The sequence below is a fragment of the Crocuta crocuta genome, unplaced genomic scaffold (genome assembly GCF_008692635.1).
Source record: "Crocuta crocuta isolate KB4526 unplaced genomic scaffold, BGI_CrCroc_1.0 scaffold87, whole genome shotgun sequence".
Taxonomy (NCBI): Eukaryota; Metazoa; Chordata; class Mammalia; order Carnivora; family Hyaenidae; genus Crocuta; species Crocuta crocuta.
The window spans coordinates 3,977,599-3,994,308 of NW_027532166.1; the positions used below are offsets into that span (position 1 = coordinate 3,977,599).

At 44.3% G+C, this 16,710-nt stretch overlaps 1 protein-coding gene across 2 annotated transcripts in view; it reads right to left on the reverse strand.

The window, feature by feature from the left end:
* Positions 1–16,710, reverse strand: part of CACNA2D3 (calcium voltage-gated channel auxiliary subunit alpha2delta 3) — a 771,963-nt gene that overhangs the window by 542,849 nt on the left and 212,404 nt on the right. For both annotated transcript variants that reach the window (XM_077776662.1, XM_077776663.1), the window contains exons 5-7: positions 15,902–15,962; positions 15,649–15,799; positions 2,626–2,700 (exon numbers count right to left, since the gene is read on the reverse strand). In XM_077776662.1, the coding sequence (XP_077632788.1) occupies positions 2,626–2,700; positions 15,649–15,799; positions 15,902–15,962 (287 nt within the window). The remainder of the gene's footprint in view (positions 1–2,625; positions 2,701–15,648; positions 15,800–15,901; positions 15,963–16,710) is intronic.

Here is a 16,710-nt window from a genome sequence, read left to right on the forward strand (position 1 = left end):
GTGCTATGAATGTTGGCTCTTCTGTTACCACCCCACACGTGCTGAGGCACCCCTGAGACTCTGTTCATTTTCTTCCAGTTTATTTTCTCTCGGCTGTTCAAATTGGGTAATTTCTATTGATTGTCCTGAAGTTTACTGATTTTATCTTCTGTCATCTCCACTCTACTATTGAGCTGGTCCAGTGAGCTTTCTATTTTGGTGCCTGTATTTTTCAGTTCTATAATTTCCATTTGGTCCTGTTTAATAACTTCTCTTTCTTTGCTGAGATTTTGTATTTTTTTCCCATTTGTTTCAAGAGAATTCCTAATTGCTTGTTGAAACAATTTTATAATTTCAACATCTGATTCATGTCAATATTGGCTTCTGTTGATTGTCTCTTCTCATTTGTGTTGTGATTTTCCTGGTTTGGGGAATGACAAGGGGTTTTCTATTGCTTTCTGGGAATTTTAGGTTTTTTATTACAAGAATCTGGATGCTATATCATCTTTTTCCTAGCAGCCAGTCTGTGTGTTGAGGTGTAGCCCAAGGGCCAAGTGGATGTGGGTGAGGTGGAAGGTCAGTTTCTCATCGAGCCCTGCTGAAACGGTGGAGAGTTGGTCTACGGTTGTTCCACTGGTGTTTGTCTGGAGTAGGAAAGGTATTGTCAAGGTTTTCTGTTGTGAGGCTACTTCTTTCCTAGTTGTTAGGCTAGAAGGAACAGGCTTTTCTTGGATTCTTTTATTATTATTATTATTATTTTTGGTCTCTACCTATTGTAGGTACAAAAGGGAGGCTCCTGGAGTGCTCCATGCACACATATGGTGGCAATCAACAAGGAAACCCAGGGAAATCAGCTCAAGCCTTTACGTCCAGGAAGCTCATCTTCCTTTTTCACCTTACAGAGCCTTCCTATACTTCGTAACCCTGGGTTACATCCAGGGTTTTTTAGTTGTAAGGGGAGAATCTGATTGGAATGTGGCTATTCCACATTGGCAGAATCAGATGTCTAGGTAAATTTTCATATTCAACACAGTTCCAACCTTTAATATCCATACATTTCCAAAGGCAATTTTAAATAAATGATTAGCCTGATTTCTCTAACATTTTTTTTTTCTTTCATAAGACTTCATATATCCAGATATCATACTGCTCCTTATTTGGGAAGCAATCTGAAGGGAGGCCTTGACCATTTTTGGCATCTTTTCTAAAATTTTTTTTCATTTTATTTATTTTAGAGAAGGGGGAGCAGAGGGAGAGAGAAAGAATCTTGAGCAGGCTCCAAACAGCATGGAGCCCGATGCAGGCTTGATCCCACTACTCTGGGATCATGACCTGAGCCGAAAACAAGAGCTGGACATTCAACTGACTGAGCCACTCAGGCGCCCCAAGCATCTTTTCTATTTAATGTTGCAGGCACCATCACTGGACACCTACCTGAGGCTCTGGAGGATATTTCAATGCTATAATATTGGGAATAGGGTAGAATATAGACCCAGGCAATGGTCAACAAGGAGAATGTCCCTAGGAAAATTTGGCTGTAGGTTTAAGTCATTCCTTCCCTACAAAATGACCATGAACAAACGTGCCCTAGATATGCCTGCTCTTTGAGCTACAATGTACTTCTTCCACCCTCCAAACATAAAGCTTATTACAGTTTTTCGTGCCCCTCAAATTGTAGCCTGGATATTAATTCTGGTATAATTTTTTGTTCTTACTCTGTGTTCTAGCTGGAATGAATCTCTCCTAATCCTCTGTTGTTCACTCCCTCAGAAATCTCCAACCAAATGCTTCTATCACCTGCACCTGAGATGGTACCAATGCCACTCACTGCCCACTTAAGCCAGGAGGGGTCTCCCCAGCACAGGCCCAGTGCCTCAGAGAAACCTATCCTGGCAGTGCTCTGAGCCACACCATGGGAATCTGCTTTCCAGGAGAGGGGCAGCCCTTCATGGCAGACACAACAAAACGTCATGAGTAATGGCAGCTGTGCATCCCAGGAGGTGTGATATTGTTGCAGCCACAGCTACACCTTTGACCTAAATTGTCACCCGTCCCTGCAGAGGGTGCTATGGTAGTAGCTATAGTGGTTTGTCCTCATAAATATAAAGATGGCTAAGGGGGAAAAGGATTTATTTTATAGAAATCTATTCTGGGCAGTTTCCTAGAATGCCTCAATGGGAAGAGAAACTTTCACCCCATTTCCTAAGTCCTCCTTTAACATGTCTTTCATTTATTCCAATGCTCAGAGCACTGAAACATACAGCAGTGAGCAGACATCAGTCCTGTCCTCATAAAGCTTCCCTTCTAACCTGGGAGGCAAGTTACCCCCATGGATGCCCCAGTGATTATTTAATCAACTGTAGTAAGAGCAACAACAGATTTAACAAGTGGTTCAATTTTCTTTGAAATCCCAGCAAAAGCTATATTCTTTCAATGGTATCTGAACTCAATGTAATTTTTTTATTGCCATGATTTTATTTGTGCCTTTTCATAAATGTTCTACGTATTGGGGTTCCAAGGCCCCCAAGAAAAGGCAATGTATTTAATGAGTTCCTAAAAATTAGAACAGATTACTGTCAGCGACCACTGTGAGGGAGACGAGGCGGCGCCGTGACCCCTGCTGCACCTGCCCAGCTGCAGACCTACCTCCTTGTTTGTCCTGTCAGCTTGCACCAGCGTCCCATTCAGGCAAGGTTCCACGTAGTGAAGCTCCTCATTATACTGCAAAGAGATGAAATAGCCAAGAGAACACAATTAATCATTTGAGTGGTACCAAATGATTTAAGGATACATGTCAACAAACAAAAAAGCAACATAACTAGAGGCTCAATTCATTCATAAAGGTGACTTTCTCAATCGGTGCCCCTATATAAAATTGAGCTTAGGTGCCAAATATTCTTTTATTGTTTGAGGGAGAAAGTTCTAGAGCATGTGCTGATATATGGCAGTGTTCAGGGTGTATGCAGTTAACTGACAGTCCTTCAGGAGTGGCTCCAAACACTGGGGCTCTGTGGTCAAGGCTGACAGTGCATGATCCAGGTGGGATCTAAGGAGCACCCCGGGCTAGAGTGGATATCACTTCAGCTCCCATCTTTGGTTTTATGGAGCTAAAGGACCCATGTGTGGGTCACACATGAGTGGCAACAGAATGGAGGAAAGGAGAGGGCCTTGGTATTCCCAGGTCACTCTGGGAAGCTCTGTGGGTATTGGTCAGAGCACTGTTCATGAGCAGTGAGACCACCTTCCACACAGGCCAAGGCTAACCTTCCCATTACTTTTGTCCCAGAATATGGCCATTTGTTTTTGTCCAAACTCACAACCAGGGAATGGAAATTTGAGTGCTCTTATCTTCACTTCGTTCATCAAGCATGATTCTCTGCCCTGTGGTTAGGCTGGGTCCTTCTAAAACACAAATCAGATCGTGTTGCATCCTGCCAACCCCATTCACACTTTCCACTGCTCTGAAAATCAGCCTTCCCGGGGTGTGGTAGGGCTCTGGACACTTGGCTCTTTTGACCTTTCTAACTTCATTCATTCATTAGTCCTCCCTAGAAACTTGGCACTGGCCAGCCCTAAATTCCTTCCTGTCCTCTGAGATAGCCCATCTTCTCTTCCCATGCAGGGCTCTCTGCCTAGAGCCTTGCTCTGGCATCTCCCAGCTGACTCCCATTCATCCTCTGGATAAACTCATTTCTGCCGCCTCTGGGAAGCAGCCTGTGGTGTAGGTGAGGCTCCTCTCCCACAAACTCACAAAGTCCTAACAGTCTGGTGCCTGGATCCCTCACCACAGGTGGGGTTACACTGTCAGGGTCCATACCCAGTTCCTCAGTACACCCCCCAGTGACAACCACAGGGGTGGACCCACACATGGTATCTGTGGTCACCACAGTAGGTGCCCAAGAACAATGTGTTCAAATGAGTGTCATCACATTTCCATTTCAGTAACCAAAAACCCAGCCCAGAGCTCCAGAGGAAGGCAACCAGAACCACCTGTCAAAGGCCCAGCTCTCAAGTGAAGTCTGCCTGAGGGGTTTGGACTTTACATGTATGGACAGTGAGGACCATGGAGGGCTATGCACAGGGAAGTGAGGGAAATAAAAAGATGACCTTGGGCCCACTGCCCTGGACATGCCACAGGGCCAGACTGAAGAGGACTGGACGTACAGTTGCTACAACAGTGACCGAGATCATCCTGTTTCAGTGCCGAGGTGCTTGCTAAGCGCAAGCAGAAGCAGTGATAATACTGATAGGAGCAATTCACTGTTACTGACCCCTCATTTCATCCCGGCATAGGCTACATTCATGACACACCTCAATCTCATGTGGTAAGCCCTTCCAATCACTCTCCCTTTACAGATGGGGAAACCGGGGCACAGCTAGGATGGCCAACTTGCCCAAAGTCCCTGGGGAGTATACAAGGGGTGGAGTCCTAATTCAAACCCAAGTAGTCTGACCTCACAGCCACTCACTTAAGGACCTCAAAGCCACTAATTTATCTTTTCTGGCCCCCAAGCCTCTGTGTTTTCTATCAGTCTGACTTTTGCTCCCTCTTTCATCTTGGTTCTTAGTCACAGAAAAGCATTTGAAAAATTATCACTCAATGGTCGTAGAGCTTAGATCTCCTCTGAGACGGCATGGAGGGAAAAAAAAAAAACACATTTATGCAATTCTGAAATTAGCCATAGACAAATGGGAGCATGACTTTCATTCAACAAATGGATCATCTAAGGATCCAGGAAGCAATTCACAGTCCAACCTGAAGAAGAGCTTCTCTAATGTTCTCACTCCATATGGAGTAACGGGGGCAGCTGCTGAAAAAAGTAGCCATTGCCCTGTCCTCTGCCTTCCTTGCTAAGTTAGTTGAGGGTGACAAGATGCCCATTCCTAAAGCCTGAAGCATAGCCAGTCTTAGCCAATCACAGCTATCCCACGCCCCTCTGCTGGATGCATGCTTTCCCAGCCTGTCTTAAAGCTAGAGGTGGTCCCGTGATTCATTCCCAGCCAACAAAACATAAGGGGTCATTTTCTGGGCAGTTTCAATGAGTTTTTCTTCCTGCCATTATAGGAAAACTCTCCTCTACCCAATGTCTTCCTTCTTACCTTCCTTCCCACTTGGGATGCCATTGTGGGGTTGCAGCAGCCATTTTGCAACAATGAGGTGACAAGATTAAGAATGGAGAGCAAAGCTTAGAAAGATGGAGCCATTGTGGGTCCTTGATGACACTGCTGAAGCGTCATACCAAACTTGCAGCAGCCCTGCTCCCCGCCTCTTCCATGAGATTATGAGACGCCTATATGCTCAGGTGTCCTGTACCTTGTAGTCCCAAGCTTCCTAGGGGCATTTTCCAGGTAAAATTTAAACTTCCTCTACATTCTGCCTGTACACATCATCCACATTGATTCCCAGGGTTGTATACTCTGAGGTGAGAGTCAGGACACTTGAGTCTACATCCTGTCTCTGCCATGTGCTCCCTGTGTGGCCTCAGGAAAGTCACTGAACCTCGGGTCCCAGATTCGTATGCATAAGAAGGTGCTAATTCATCTTCTGTCTACCCTCCAGGGATTCCTGTGAGGATCCAATGAGGCAACGGACCTGAAACAGCTTGGCTGGTGTAAAGGCTCATACACGTGGGGGACTGCAGAACTGCAGAGGGGGCTTGAAAGTAAAGAAGACCAAGATGTTCTTGCCCTCATCAGGGAGGAACGTGTGCAGTAATCAAAACCATGCTCGCCATCACTGTGTGAGCCGTGGCCACAGCAGAAGAATCTGGTCTTCTGAACCCCTGCCAGCTTGTTAGTGGCATCATCCAAGCTTGCAGTTGACTAATTTCCCTTGACTGCATCAGGATAAAGCTATGCTGAGCAATCTGGTCTGTATCACCAAAGGGAGCTGGGCTCAGCCGTCCATGTGAGGCAACGGTGCACACCAGGCAGCTGTGCCAAGGGGGCCCATCGGCTGTGCATGCTCACTACGCTCACCACACTACCCACTGCTTCTCCCTAGGGGAACACCAAGGACGCCCTGTATGTGAAAATGCTTCCACACTCCCAGTAGCTCTCCATTTGGAAACCTTCCAGTTTCTACAGTTCAGTGGATGTTCCCTAGATTTCTACTTTGTGAAACAATGATGTGGGATGGCCAAATCAATTCACAACTGAAGATCTGGTCACCTCCAGCCCTAAGATCCAATGGCCTGATAAACAGCTCTCCTTCATCCCTACTTAAACAATCAGGTATCATCAATCTAAAAAAGAAAATGATGCAGTGCACACCATCATCACTGACCAGGCAGAATTCTCTTCCACCATGTGCTTTTGCACCCTCCCACTGCTAGGAATGAACCCTAGAGAGGCACTCAAGTTTCACCAACTACACAATAAGAAGACAGACAAAGAATTTTCACTCCTTAAAGAGCTAGGACTGCCACATGGTCACTGTCTGTTTCCTTCTTTCCTTCTCCCCCCTCGTCTGATTCACACAAGCATAGAGAAGTGGAGCTAAAGCAACAGAGGCAGACAGGCCTGAGTTCAAATCCTGGCTCTGCCATACACCAGCTGGGTGACCTTGGCCAAGGCTTCTCAGCTCTCCCAGTCTCAGTGTTTGTATTGGGGAAATGGGAATTGTAACTGAATTTCCCCTATGAACTTACTATGAGGATCTAATTAGGTAACTGGGTGAAGAGTCAACACAGAACTCAGCATATAAGAAAGAGGAAGAGGGCATCTGGATGCACATGCACAAGGAAGAAAGAAAATGTACACCTGAGTGTCATGTGTGCTACCTAGAGAGAAAGACCAACAAATGTGGCCTCCACCTGGAGCTAACATTTGCTGAGTAGGAAGGGGGTGATGAGGACAGGGGTCATGTGCTCCCACATCCCCTGGAGAGCGTGGACGATGCATTTGTTGGATACGATTACTGCAGCAATAGGCCCATGTGACTGTCTAAATAGCCAAGACAGACACCACCGCGGTGCGTGGCTGCACACCATCCTGCTCCGTGTCACACTCTGAACCCTCTCAGTGTTCAGGGTCTCTGGTAGACATGAACTCAAGACAGTGCAGCCAGCTTACTGCCAAAGCCCCTACCAGGAAGGCATCTGCCACTGAGCCCTTTGCTCCTTTGTTTGCTCACTGAATAGGAACTAACCTGCTAGGTGCCAGGGACATAAAACACTGGCTTAATTTGCACATGAACATCATTGTGGAGTTCTCATGAACCACTTTTTCCTACATTTATCCATGAAAGAATATACTCATTACATCCAAAGGCAATGGTTGTCTCTCCTTTTCATGATAAAAAGTGTTTATCTAAAGGGTTAATATCCAGAATATATAAGGAACTCATCAAACTACACGCCCGAAACACAAACAACCCAGTGAAGAAATGGGCAGAAGATATGAACAGACACTTCTCCAAAGAGGACATCCAGATGGCCAACAGACACATGAAACGATGTTCAGCATCCCTCCTCATCAGGGAAATACAAATCAAAACCACACTGAGATACCACCTCACGCCAGTCAGAGTGGCTAAAATGAGCAAATCAGAGAACTCTAGATGCTGGCGAGGATGTGGAGAAACGGGCACCCTCCTACACTGTTGGTGGGAATGTAAACTGGTACAGCCCCTCTGGAAAACAGTGTGGAGGTTCCTCAGGAAACTAACAATAGAACTCCCCTAGGACCCAGCAATAGCACTGCTAGGAATTTACCCAAGGGATACAGAAATGCTGAGGCATAGGAGCACATGTACCCCAATGTTCATAGCAGCACTCTCCACAATAGCTAAAACATGGAAAGAGCCTAAGTGTCCATCAACAGATGAATGGATCAAGAAGATGTGGTTTATCTATACCATGGAATACTACATGGCAATGAGAAACAATGAAATCTGGCCATGTGTAGCAACATGGATGGACCTTGAGGGTGTTATGCTGAGCGAAATAAGTCAGGCAGAGAAGGACAAATATCATATGTTTGCACGTATAGGAGGATTAGGAGGAACTTGACGGAGGAACAAGGGGGAGAAGAAGGGCGGAAATGGTGGGGGAAAGGGAGAGAGGCAAACCATGAGAGACTCTTGAATGCTGACAAAAACTGAGGACTGATGGATGTGGGGGGAGGGGGGGATGGGCATGGAGGAGGACACTTGTGGGAATGAGCACTGAGTGTTATTTGGAAACTAATTTGACAATAAACTATTAAAAAAAAAAAAAAAGTGTTTATCTATGCTGCTGCCATGGTCCATCCAAAAAACAAAACCAGGCTTGAAGTAAACCCATGGTCTTCTTCAGGGGGTTAGACTACCACCCGCTCTTCTCTCCTCTCGGGAAGTGCCCCTCCCCTTCTCCCACACCAACCACACAACTGTGGGCTCTGAAAGTGAGGACATGTCACCATCTGCCTTTTCCTTCCTTCTGCACAATCCCTGTAAGCATTCCCTGCCTCTACCATTTTAAAGAGACAGCAAATTCCTCAATGGGAAATTTAATGCTGATCTGAAATAGGAAAGGCAAGGTTTTGGCTTCATTAAATGAATGGCCAGAATGTGCTGGAGAAGGAACTAAAACAAAGAATTTCGCTCACCAAGGCTCACATAAGTTTTGGCACTGCTCTAGGATCGTGTCACATGTTGGCTTATGTAAATCGAAGCCTAGAGCCCAAGAGTGAAAACCAGCTGACTCTGGGCTCTGGATGATACTGAGAACTCAACCTTCCTTCATGCCAGAAGCTGGGCTTAAGGATGAAAGCAATGGAGCTTCTAGGCCTAACAGAAGAAGACCATCAACTGCCTAAAAAAGAGGATGAGGGGAGACCTAATTAAGAAGAAAACACTTCAGGGGAATGTCCCTATACATCACCCTGCAGCTGACCCTCCATGTCCTCTGCTGCCTCCAGAGAGAGTTCCAATTCTTCGTGTGGCTTGGGTCTTGCCTGTCTCTCTCAATCTAGCCCCATTCTTTTTATCATCAACTCCCCCAAGCCCCACCCCAGCCACCAACTCCACCTCCCACATTCAGCTCCCCCTCTCCAATGTGTCCAGAAAATAAGCTCCTTTCAGGTGATCCCACCAGACCCAGCCCTTCAGGCCCCTACTTCCTGAGAGTGAGAGAGGAGTGACTACCTCCTTCAAATAGCTACTTCCTCCTCACCTATGCACTCTCTTCATCTGCCCCACCTCCTACAGGAACTCCCCCCCTCCCCCCCCACCTTACTGTTCCCTGAGTCATCATTTTTTTCTAAGATGCCATCACTGAGTCCCAGCTTGCCCAGCTCTGGGCTCTCCTAGCTCCCCTCACTGCCCCCTCAAAGACGGCACTGCCCCGACTCTGCCCTGAACACCTGCTTCCTGGATGCCTCCATACCCAGCAGTCATACACACCGAACCTCAAGGTCCACAGGGAAGGACAAACTGCCTTCTTTAGTTGCAAAGGCTGCCTTAGTACTTAATACTTAACTCTTAGCACTCAGTAGAATTTATTGAAAGAATAAATAATCAGAACAAAGAGATGAAAAGCAAAGATATAGAGAAGATTATGGAGGGAAAAGAAGAGGCACAAACCTAGGGGGTTAAAAATTGACACAGAACAACAACAACAACAAAAAAAAAACAAACAAAAAAGAGAACATCTCTTTCAAAAAATAAAAAGTAAACGAAGTAAGTGGGTACATTTTAGAGAATCCTAAGTTATACACACGCGCGCACACGTGTACACACACACACACACACACACACACACACACACCCCGAACCATAGAATTACAAGGCTGGCATGCTCATGCAATGCAAGAAGCTGATGTAGAATTGCTGGAACTTCATTAAATATTTATATGGTTTTATTGGGTGCACTTTTGATTAAATAACCTTTTGAATGAAAATGTGTAGCATTTGTGTAATGAAGCAGATGAACCCACAATATTTTCACCAGTGCAGGCATCCCAGGGATCCTCTGCATTAGAAGGAATTCTTGTGTAATTTGAAACACAACTGGACATAATTAGTAGTACAGAACAAATGAGCACTGAAAGAAAATACCATCCTCATACTCTTAATACGGAATCGATTACTTTAAAGAGCAAACCCATAGCAGACAAAGCACTGGAAGAACGGTTCTAAAGAAAATTCTGCTAATTAAAACCAGGGCACCAGAAAGTTCTGGGTTGAACTAACAAATGGTGCTCTTCTTTATTCAACTTGGCACAAACACAGGCTGCAGGAAGAATTTAAATTGATTTAACAATATCAGTCCAGTTAATACTATGTTCATTTAATGCATGGCGTAGGCTTCTGTAAAATCATTTTTCAAATTTCAGCATCGGACAGAATTAGCACCCCCATTTTTATGATAATATTGTTAATTTAATGCATGGCTTGTAGTTAGACTTCAAAGCAAATCAGAAAAATATGCCTTTTCTCTTGTCAGTGACATCTCTCTTCATGCACCAGTGGTTTGACCTTAAATTTTAACTTTGGCTGCACAAAATCATTCTCCTGTTTCTCCTATTCTCTTATAATTCAACCATTTAGTTCATCAGTCTTAGATTTTGCAATACCCTGCCTGTGAAAGCTGAAAATAGTTTCCAACATTATTGTTTCAGGTTTATTCTCTGGAAAGGCCTGAATTGGAAGCTTTTCAGTATAATCTATAAGATGCACTTAGCCAATGAGCTTAATACAAACATGCACACATGCAAACATGACTGAAATGGCCAAGGAAAGGCTTTCCCACTATTTACATCTCTTCCCTCCTTCCCCTATTAGGGCACTAAAAACCAAGTGGCAAAGATGAAATAGATCTGCATAAATAAACACCTGGGATGCACAAGGGGTTCCAACACTGAAAAACAAGAATGTGTTCTTTACTTTCTCTCTGCAACTCTGAAATGTCTCCTCAAACATCTACCCAACCAGCAGGAGAAAGTGGACAGCGTAATGAAGGGTGAAATGATCATGTCCTCTCCTGTAAGTGGAATTCAGCCGGCAAGAACAGGGCACTCAAACAGATCTGCAGGGCATTCTGGATGGAGTTTCAAACCTCCCATTGTCCTGCACTTTCAAGAGCCTGCAGCAGGGTCTCCCTCTAGGTGGAGGCAAGTAACCATTTTATTCTTTTATTTTTTTAAATTTATTTAGTTTTATTTATTTTTGAGAGAGAGAGAGAGAGAGAACAGGGGAGGGTCAGAGAGAGAGGGAGACACAGAATTTGAAGACAGGCCCCAGGCTCTGAGCTAGCTGTCAACACAGAGCCTGACATGGGGCTCGAACCCACGAACTGTGAGATCATGACCCGAGCAGAAGTTGGACGCTTAACCAACTGAGCCACCCAGGTGCCCCACAAGTAACCATTTTAAACCAACTGAAAACCTACAAACACCTTCTTACTAGAGCAATTTTGCCAATGTAGAAACATAAGGTAATGGAGGAAAAAAACACCACCATGATGTGGCAAGGCAACATTAGTGAAACATACTTAGGAATGAGAGAGACAATTCAAGGGAATGAAAATGGAGATTTGCCAGTTACAAATTCCCTATTTAGAACTCTTAAAATGTTGGCATCATGGATTGAATGTTTGTGTCCCCACCCCCCACCCCCACACACAGAGTTTCATGTTGAAGCTTTAACCCACAATCTAGTTGTATTTGGAGATGGGGCCTTTGGGAGATTGTTTAGGGCTAGGTGAGGTCATGAGGATGTGGCTTCATGATAGGTGAGGTCATGAGGATGCGTCTTCATGTATAAGAGGAGACAGGATAGAGCTGGCTCCCTCTTTCTCTCTCTCTCTGGGAGCATACCCAGTGAGAAGTTGATTGGCTGTCAATGAGCCAGGAAGGGAAGCCTCACAGAAACCAAACCGTACTGGATTTTGATCTTTGACTTTTCAGCCTCTACAACTATGAGAAAATATATTTCTGTTGTGTAAGCTAGCCACTTTATGGTATTTTGTTACAGAGGATGGAGCTGACTCATATAGGCATACCTTGTTTTAGTGTGCTTCCCAGAGTTGCATTTTTTTACAAGGTTACCTTTTGAAGGTTTGTAGCAATCTTCTGCAGAACACCATTTTTCCAAGAGCATTTGCTGACTTTGTGTCTCTCTGTCATATTTTGGTAATTCTTGCACTATTTCAAACTATATTTTATTATTACTATATTTGTTATGGTGACTGGGATCATCACTAAAAGCTCAGATGACAGCAATTTTTTAGCAATGAAGTATTTTTAAATTAAGGCATATACATTGGTTTTTAGACACAATGGCTATTGGATACTTACAGACTACAATAATAGTGTAAACATAACTTTTATATGTGCTCGGGAACCAAACATTTATTTCGCTTTATTGGGATATTCACTTTACTACAGTGGTCTGGACCCAAACCTGCCATATCTCCAAGGTATGCCTGTACAGTTTCTAGGTGTGTAACCACTATAATACCCTACTTAGTTCTTATAATACCTAAGTATGTGCATACCTTTTGGTATGCAATTCCACTTCCACAGCTTATTCAATAGAAGCACACCTAACCCTACAACAATACATATCCAAGCCCATTCTCTGTAGCACTTGAGTAGCAAAGAGACCAGAACAGCATCACAGGGGTGTGTGTGTGTGTGGGGGGGGGTGCTGGTTAAATAATTAATGTCAACTACAGGGTGATGAGATGCTCTGCTCTTCAAACACACTTGCGTACAATAAAAGCATAGAAGTTGCTGAGCATTCTGGGAAATAGGAGTCTACTGCTGTGGAAAAATTATCTATGTTCATATACATGGAAAAACTTGGAATATGTGGCAAACAGCAAGAGAATAGGAACTTTTCTGAATTGTTTAAACTGTTTACAATGTTGCCTGTAATAAAACAATCAATGGGTAAAAGTTACTGTTAATTAGTGGTTCCTTTTATCACCTCTGGGCTTTTAATATAAATTCACTAATGAAACTGATCCATTCTCTTACCCTTTAGGGGGACAGCATTCACAATTTTACTATAGAGGCTTCAAATAAAAAAGTTCAGAGTATCTTCCTAATCGTCCAAATAATTATGTAAATGGTCCTGAAGTTGATCATTTATGTTGAAAACTAAATTCAGATGTACAGTGAGGGTTAATGGCACCTCTAATGGGTTTCTTTATATAAGGGGACAATTTGGGGTAAAAAAAAAATAAATTAATTTTTCCCTTAACTATTCTATAATAACTAGCATGTCTGCTTTTAATTATCTTAATCACTCTGTCTTCATTACTGGGTTGACACTGTTTGTATATCTTAATGAACTTACTAAGATTATTTCAATCGATTGGTTTTGTTAACAGAACAATAAATCCTGACTGATAAAGGATCCACAATGTAATTAGTTAGCACGTCTTATTATGCTAATTTCTGATACTTCTGTAATGAGTAATTAAAGATTAATAAGAAAGATACTCCCAAATTAGCTGCTTCTTATCTGAAAATGCTTCAGGATGTGTGGGGATCAAGCTATATCTATATATTCACAGTGAGACTCTTAACCAGAGTAACTTTTCTGGATTTAGAAACCCAAAGTTCTGTCTGGACGTTTCCTTAAAGAACTGTGCCTTGGGGCCATAGAGTTTCACAGCAAGATGTCTGAGCCACTCAACTGGGATCTCTTCACTTCTGCTCAGGAAGCAGGATGAGGTAAACCAGACAGTTTCTGGGTTTTTACTGGGCCAATTTTCCTGGCTGTGTGACCTCTAGCTGGTATCTTCTTTTACTATTATCACTATTGTTATTATTAATTTATTTATTTTAAGAAAGAGAGAGCCTGCACATGCATGCAAGTGGGGGATGGGAAGAGAGAGAGAGTGGGGGCAGGGGGTGGAGAGAGAGGGAGAGAGAGAATTCCAAGCAGGCTCTACACTGTCAGCACAGTTTGAGCCCAATGTGGGGCTCAAACTGAAGAACATGAGATCATGACCTGAGCCAAAATCAAGAGTTGGACATTAATCAAGTGGGCCTGTGCACACCCCAAGATGGTAGCTTCTACCTGTTGGTGCCTCTCTGTCCATGTCCCGGAGCTGGGACGAAGATCCCATGAGATCCCCCATATGGGACCCTCAAGAGGGCTGGTATAAGGTGGGTGAGGCAGCTGCAGGTATTATCCTTTCAGCAGTATTTACACTCTTACTATTTGCCAGGCACTGTCCTGGGCACTGGGTATAGTTGAATAAATAAATAAGACTAATCCTCTCCCATGAAATCTCTTGTTCTCCTTCTCTTCCTTTTCTTCTACAGGGCTTTTTAAAATCTGAAGCTAGTGGCCCACAGTTGTGCCTTCCTGCTCAGTCCCATCAGACGCATGCAGGCAGGACACTAATTCACGCCATCCCACTTCCATATAAACACCCGTGCCCTCTGCCTCGCCAATAAAAGTAGGCGTCATGCCCATGCAGAAGGCTGCCCGGATATAGGGTTCCATGATGACACATCTGCTCAGGAGCCTGGAGAAGCCACACAGACCACAGCAAGGGCATGCTTGGAGCCTGTCTGCACTGCTCTTCAAATAATACCTCTTCTTTCATGTCCTGCCATTGGTGTGGCCTCCTGTGCCCCTGCTCAGGTAGTCCCAGCAGCAACCCTGCAGGTCACGTGATTAATCAAGCTTCAGCTGATGGGCTGATGCTCAGACTTGTGTGGTCTGCCTCAAGATGTGAAGCTCGCTGTAGGGGACAGGACTATTCAAAACTAAGTCCCGACTCCAAAGGCCACACTCTGTTCACCACACCACGCTGCCTCGTCTGCCTTTTTTGACCACTCGGCATCCCAGGTAGAGGTGGTGCGCCACAGCACAGGTGACCATGAGGCAGGAGCTCCTGGTGAAGTGCTCAGGGAAAAGAAGCAGTCTGGTTGTGGCTATAGTCTTTGGGAAAAGAGTAGGAGGGACATAAGGGGCATGATGAGAATCACACCAGAGAATTGGGGAAAGGAGGAAAAAGAGCTAGAGATAGAATCCAGAAACTGTTGATCCTTTCCAGGAAGATGTTTCTACCCTGCTTGGGTCCCAAGTGGCTCTCCCACCTCCCCACTCTATAATCTTGGGCAAGTTACACACCCTCTCAACCCCAGCAGCTTCATTGGAAAAAAATCCAAAAACCATGCTAAAGTTGCTGTGAGGGGAAAAAAAAAGATAATGCAAATATGAAGAGTAAGCAAATGGCATTCAGTATGCACTTTAATAAGTGCACTTTTGGTTCTCAAGCTGAGATAAAGTGTTCTGTGAGCCTTAAACAGCTCTCTACAGTGTAGTTGTTTTATCATCATGATTAGTATTCCTATCATTGTCTTCAGACCAATCCACTTAAAGTTAATCCCCACTAGCCGTCTGAGGAACAGGTTGCAAGATCTAATTCCCTAAGGTTCTGAAAATGTTGGCTTCCCAGGAAAACCAAATCTGGTGCTACTCTTCCAGATGGCAGGGCCTGAGTGCTAGGTGAGGAGAGGAAATGTGCTCAAATGCCTTCCCAGACTCGGAAAGCCATTCCAACATCATGATTCAGGGAACTCACATGGGACTAACTGGTCCTCATCGCGGGTGGGACTTCTAATGCTGTGTGTACAGAAGCAATGAAAACATGAACCAGTTGCTGCTAAAAGATCAAACTAACCCAAAGTGCAGAGAAAGCACAAAATAGCTACACTCACAGCAATTATGTTGAAAAAGTCATCATCCCCCAGCGTATCCAGAATAGATGAGACAGTTTGCTTTGCAATCGTCAGACGGAGCCCCTTCATGCTGCCACTGACGTCAACTAAAATGACCACGTCTTTCGGAGAAGTCGCTGCCTGGATGTACCTAGGTCAGGGGAAAATTAAGCAAAAAGAAAAAGAAAATGAATTCTGAACCTCTCCACAAGTTCCCTTTAAAAAGTAACAAAGAGGTTTGACCATTTCCTACCATTTTCGGTTCCTGCAGTCAAAGGCAATGACTCCATTCTCATCTGGTTCCCATTTAATCCCTAGAAGAAAAATAGAGTTATGAGAAACCCAGGAACTTCAAATATTTATTCAGAGCATTTCAAGGCTGCTCTGCTTTGCTGATTGAACAGACAGGGTGAAAAATCACATGCAATGACCAGCTCCTGAGCACATCACATGCTCCATCACCAGCTCTGGGACAGTGTTTTAGGGCTGGAACACCATAGCAAACATGGCCTTAGCTCAGTTGCTCTAAGACCCGCTGGAGAGTGCAGATATCTTTAGTAACGTCTGTCCGTCAGGAAAGGACATGACTCCAGGACCTTCCCATGGCTAATGATGAAGTTAGCCAAGGTCATGTCTCACTGTCTAGCAAGTTGTTGGACCTGATAGCATCACTCGTAAACTTCGGGGCAGAGTCAGCCATGCCTCTGGGTCCAGGTAAGGCAATGTGTATCACATGGCAGGTAGAGAGCATCGATACATTTCCATCTCAGAAGATAAACAGGCCTGTCTTCCCCTCACTCCTGTATTTATAGTCAGGAAAACTGGCCTGGCTTTCCACCCTGAGACGAGGGGGAAAAAAATGGTCCTAATTATGCTGCATTACAGAGTTTGGATTTCAGGCTTTGAAGCCTGGAGAGTTTTCCCCACGTGTAAGATGGGATCCCATATCCTTCGTCTTGTGGTATGCAGACCAGTCGGGATACATCCAAGGTTAACATTCTCTATTTACTACTTGGTTTTAAAGAATAAAATTTCATTTAAGAAGAAAAGTGCTCCCTTAAA